A 6,000-nucleotide genomic window follows, 5' to 3' on the forward strand; every position below is an offset into this window, starting at 1 on the left:
GAAATTACGATGGGAAACGCTCTTGCTACGGGAACGCGATCGAGGGTGCGACCTCGTAAGATCGGCCACTACGCCACCGTCAAGATGTGTTTACGGTCATTGGACTGGCCTCGTCTTCCCGGCAGTAGCGGCGGTTCTTCGCCCCCTCCGATTTTCTCTTCAAATTTACCCTGAAAATTGTGTAATCGTAGGACAGTGTGGCGTTTTCAACAACTTTATGAGAGTTTTCTGAGGTTTTGCCATGCATTTTATTAGTAAAGTGTATACTAAGTATCATTTCTAGTAAAATGTATGGTGGGATTTCAGAAGGCTCTTATGAAGTTCTTCGAGGTGCCGAGTTGTCCCACGATCACATTTTAAGAGAAGATTCTCTCCGTGTAGGTATCTTTGAGAGTCTCGGAACTCGTTGACGCATCCGTCTAGAGATTGCGTCTAATTCTTTTTACTGATGAATTAATTTCACGCCATATCGTATCTCTATAAATTATTTAGAAATTTAGAGCAATAATTCGCGTATTCCAATGAATCGCGTAACCTTTCATTAAGAACCACTGTTTTATAAGATAACGATGTTATTCTTTCGCGTCTTTATGGGTTTCGCTCTGGCAGATAAATGTTCGTAGTGGAACTTTCCGTACTTTTACAGGATGCGGGCATGTCGTATAGTAATTTAAGATAAGAGACATAGGAAAAACCATGTTGCTATTTAAGAAATACAACTTTGTTGCATAATAATCGATACATTCAATGAAAAATAATATACAGTCAATAACTGTACAACTGAAATGAATTTGTCTTATATCTTCCTCTTTAATTAATGGACTGTTAACTTTGCGAAAGGGAAAGTGCTTTGGACCGTGAGTGCCAGAAACGCGGAAGGAAGCTGGCGAGAGTGTCACGACTCGGCGTGAGAAATTTTCGAGTTTAACATTTCCAGAAATGCATGCCATGTAAGAGCGACTTCGGAAAGCGACGCGGTCTCGCCGAACGTGGTCCATTTCCATCATGGCTGGGATATAACGGGTGGCCCGGTGAGAAAGCGCGAGCGGCGGCGAATTTATGGGCCGCTCTGAGATTATTCCGAGACTTACGCGCCGAGGAAAGGTGCATCGCGCTAAACAAATTTATGGCACGCCCGAGATTATGGTCGACGAGAAGTAGCTGGAGAGCTCCCCAGAGAATTTTCCGAATCGAAATTCTGCTCCCGTCTCAGCTGTCTTCTCTCTTTTGCCTTCGGATAGAGCCGTGCACCGTGTGCTTTCACGAAAGCGTCGATCACGGTGGGATATTCTCTCAATTTATTTTCTTTTCGTTAAAAGTTCTCCTCGCTCGTAAATACATAGAATCTAAACGTCTTGTATTTCGAAGAGGCAACTTCGATCGTTGTTGCTAATTAAAGTAACAGATTCTGCTTTAATCCGATAATTTTCATCCTGCAAAAACCTTTCGTCGTTTACTTAAAAGATATTTCAATAACTGTCCATGGTTATTTCTTTACATACAAGTAACATATACGAGGTATCATGCGTTGCTTTTGAGGTAGCTCAACCGGTATCGATAAGTAAAACAGAAAGCAACGTGATTACCAATCATGATTAAATTTCTTGATGATTGATCGTTCACGTATGCGGAATTCAACGCTAATAGAAACTTGCGGGGAAACATATTTCTATAAATATTATTTATCATCGTTGCGAATACTTGACGAAATGCGATTAAATTTCGCAAAGCATCTAGGAAAACATGATGTATTATAAGAGTTTAATAAGAAGCACAGTCGTCTTGCAATAATGCTGACTAGAAAAAGAGAAAGAAAAAATAAAGCGGTTAGCGAGGTAGCGTGATTGCATAAATTGGTATCACGAAACCAGTTTCGTTTTAATCTAATAACTTAATCTAATATGTCTAATATCAAAATAGCGCGCAGTGATGGCAATTAATGTCATATGATAAATCAAAGACAGATACACATGCAAGTTTAGCGATTATATCGGGCTCGCTTGTAATGATTGATGAAAAACATCGCGCAATGAACTTTAGCTAATGTCATGATTGATTGCAAACGGATGTCGCATTCTGTAGCAGCAATTACGCTCATATTACATTACGCGGCGCGAGCACATGTAACGTTCTCCGCGCACTTGTTGAGCATAATTTCGATTAATTTGAAAAGTGACTAAGAAAAAAATTATTTTATAGCTTCCAAGGCCTGTTATCGTAAATCTGGAAGCGTTTTTCTGCGCAAAGAAATAGCTAAATAAATAAATAATTGCTGTACAACATAGTCGTTATATAGTCGTACATGCAAAGCATGTTTCTTTTTATCCTTTTAGCAAATTGCTACTGGTATGAGAATAAAAGCATAGTTAGTATTTTCATGCAGAAAGGGAAATATCCTAATTATGCTAATAATTCTAATAATGTTGTTTGCTGGCTTCTTAATGTTGCTTTTAACGGATTATGCGCCAAGTAATATTATTATTCCTGAAATCTGACGTATCGTACAGGAAAGAGAGAACAGAGAGCGAGAACGAGAGAGAGAGAGAGAGAAATTAATATTTCACATAAATATATTACATTGAAATAAGTGTTTATTTTATATTCGAAACATTAAATGTAACAATGTTACACTAAAGTTGTAATATAATAGACACTTATATATTTGAGATAACACAATAATAGTATATCTTAAATTTTCAATGTAATAAAGTCGAATGTAATAGTTGAAGAAAGTTTATATCGCTCGCGGAAGCAATTTTGCGCAAGTATAAACATGCGCATGTACTATTTTGTAAGATGCACGGAATCTTGGATCGTATATATCGATCAAAAGATACATTTACATTTTTAACGGTACAGCATATCCATAAATCTGCGATGCTAAAACATACAACGTCATACAACGTGGCTTATAAGATTTTTCGGGATGGGACGTGTACGTCGTAATCTTCGCAACTGTTTCTCGTGTTTTATCCGACTAACTGCGCGAAAATTGAACGTGGGCTGTTTTCGAGCTTACTAAACGCGAGCGAAGTTGTCACGACGCTACTTGCAATTCGAGTTCGAAAGCTCGTTAAAATCCATCGAACTGTGAGAAAAGCACACATTGCTCCCTTCTTAACTCTCGTAGTTTCTTAACTCTCGCGACGACTCGTACTTTACCGGTTTTCACGTTCGTCCCGCAATTTATATTGTCATCGCGTGCACGTCGAAATAAATAATAGTATTTTGTTTAATTTATTACTAATTATTTTTAAAAATTAGCAGCGAATTAATATGAATAAATACATTAAATTTGATTAAAAGGTAATTCTGATAAATATAATAATTACATTCATCATTAAAATGCTTATTCCCTTTCGAAATATGCGTAAGGTACATATTATCACTTTTTCGTTTTAAACGCGAACTAAATCTAAAAATATTAACAAAGAACGCTACTTTTCTACTTTATATCATTTTTAACTATACTTTGTTTCCCATCCGCTTCTTTTATGTCTTTCTTTTGAAAAAGCTCTTATGTTCTTGAATACACAGTAAAAAATCGTGTGTTGAAATGTTAACATTTTCTTGTGTTACCAAGATTTGATTATTATTTCAATGTAAAATTAACATAAAACATATGTTATTATTTTCGTAACATTTTTATGTGTTATATTTATGTTAACATAATAACTCGACACATTATGAACGTCATTTAAAAATTGAATATTATTTTGAGTTCTTTTAACGCAACTATTTCACAAAATCAACATTTCTTAAGAATTATATTAACTATTCTAATTTTTTTAACTATTCGTACAGTTTACTTATCCTGTCTGTTTTTCTTACATCACACTTATAGTTAAAAGAACATAAACATAAATGTAAAGTATAGTGTTAATTAATTAACATTTATAATTTGTAAAAAAGTAACACGCAATGAATGTTATTTTAACTTAAAATTTAGAGTGGACTTTTTGGGACATGTAAAAATTGTTAACATTAACATTTAATTTTGTACTGTGTATAGGTAAATCATTATTCTCTTTTTTCATTATTCCATTCTTATATTACGTCTCCACAAGATACGTATATTCTAAACACTCTCACAAGAACTGTCGTGATGTACGAGAGCTAAGAACCGCGATCGAATCCGTTTCTATCCTACCTAATAACGAAAACTACTCTTGAAGCAGGCATCCAATAGTGTATCGATAGCGCTCGGAGTTGGAGTGGGTGTCGAGCGGGAACAACGTACTCTCTGCTATTGCGGATATCTAGAATTAACTGCTCGCCGTTGTCTGAATAGTTTCTCCGACGTGTTATTACGGAGAGGTTGCCGAAAGCTGAGGAAAGGGTCGGGAGGGGAGGAGAAGCCGCCATGAGCGTGCGGTTAATGGTAAAGTCGGTCGATCTCACCGTTTGTGCTGAATCCTGAGGCCTCTTCGGGGGTGCAGCGGTACACCGTCCTTCAGCCAGTGCACTCTCGGGGGCGGCGAGCCCCTCGTCCTGCATACTAGCTTCACTCTCTCCCGTAACCTCGCTATCGAGTCCCTGAGTTCGGACAACGTAACTTCTCGCACTGAAATCAAAAGTTACAATCTCGTTAACGCCTCGTTGCACATGTTCGCACACCTTCAGACACGTACCCGATATCAGGGAGTTTTAATTAATTCGTGTAATATTTCGGCTGAGATATTTAAATGGTGTCCCGGGCATGTGAGATATTTGTGTAACATTTTATAAACTCATTGAAAGCACCAAAGTTAAGAAGAGAATTTTAGTCGAGTTAATTTTGGACGCGATACAGAATTCTTTTAATAATTGAATCGGTTGAACAGAAAACGTTGTACGTGGGTGACAAAATCATACACGTATTTGAGAAAAAAACAAAAAATCAGTTTTTATCAGGGTTGGGAAAGTTACTTTATAAAAGTATCTAGTTACAGTTACAGTTTTTTCGCTAAAAATGTAACTAGTCACAGCTACAAGCTACTAATTCTGAAAAGTAACGCGTTTGTGTTACTCAAAAAGTAACGAATCGTTACTTTGCAATTATTTTCTTGCAATGAAAATAAAAATATTAAATCTGTAGTTGAATTATAATATAAAGTGTGGATAAATCCCGGATAACACAAAATATTGGCGTAGTATTGGGAAATAATGTAAATGCAATACCGTGCAATTATTGGTACGTAACATTGGCGTTACATTAGCCTTTATTCTATTACTCAATATTACAATTTTATTGGGCAATCTTGCTATACAGTCTAATACACAATAGTTTGTAAACCAATTTTTATATTTAGCAGTTATACGTATAATTTATATTTCAGAATTTTACTTTTTATTTTATTGTCGTGTGTAAGTTTTATGATAAGGGCATACACATTCAGCGTAGACATCTGCGGGATGCGAAACGAAGAAGATTGGTTTTTGGTTCGTGTCGCTACGTCGATTTTTCGCCGAGTTATAGCGTTTTAAAAATCGGGCGCGCGCGCGCACAAACACATTCATTTGAGAAGGCCACGTGAGTTTTACGCGAGTAGTACGCGAGCGTACTATGTCCCCAAAAAACTGGCATTTAAACATACGAGGCACCCGGCGTTCGGTAGTAAACATCGCCGCGCGAGACGCCGCGTATAATATACGCGCCGTCTGCTGCTTCTGAATGAAGATTAAGATCGCGAGTCGATATAATCGTCAATAACTTTGCACAGAAAAATCGTAGGAAGATGATTCTGGTCTCGTTGGAAAGCTAAGATTTCAGCGCTTCTAACGAGTTAAGAATGGTTTATCTCGGATTATTAGTTTATGAGGCATTATTGATAAATTCCGAGAAAATTGATTTTGTCCCAAGATCGAGAGTGCGAATTAATCTTTCGATTGGATGAATCTCTCTCACGTCATGCATTAAATAGCAACACTAATTTATGTTCATTCAATATTCATTTTTCTATATACAGGGTGTTTCAGGGTTAAGTGTCCTAACTTAAAATATGAACTTAGGACCTCAAA

At 36.7% G+C, this 6,000-nt stretch overlaps 1 protein-coding gene across 6 annotated transcripts in view; it reads right to left on the reverse strand.

Annotated features, from left to right (window-relative positions):
- LOC105566294 (protein vein) overlaps positions 1-6,000 on the reverse strand; it is a 462,793-nt gene that overhangs the window by 133,140 nt on the left and 323,653 nt on the right. For all 6 annotated transcript variants that reach the window (XR_001009269.1, XR_001009270.1, XM_012020190.1 and 3 more), the window contains one exon: positions 4,402-4,564. Coding sequence is in view for 3 of the 6 variants with exons in the window: in XM_012020190.1 (XP_011875580.1) it covers positions 4,402-4,564 (163 nt within the window). In the remaining 3 variants the exon portion in view is untranslated. The remainder of the gene's footprint in view (positions 1-4,401; positions 4,565-6,000) is intronic.

This window comes from Vollenhovia emeryi, unplaced genomic scaffold (genome assembly GCF_000949405.1).
Source record: "Vollenhovia emeryi isolate VEMERY1.0 unplaced genomic scaffold, V.emery_V1.0 DF939145.1, whole genome shotgun sequence".
Classification (NCBI taxonomy): domain Eukaryota; kingdom Metazoa; phylum Arthropoda; class Insecta; order Hymenoptera; family Formicidae; genus Vollenhovia; species Vollenhovia emeryi.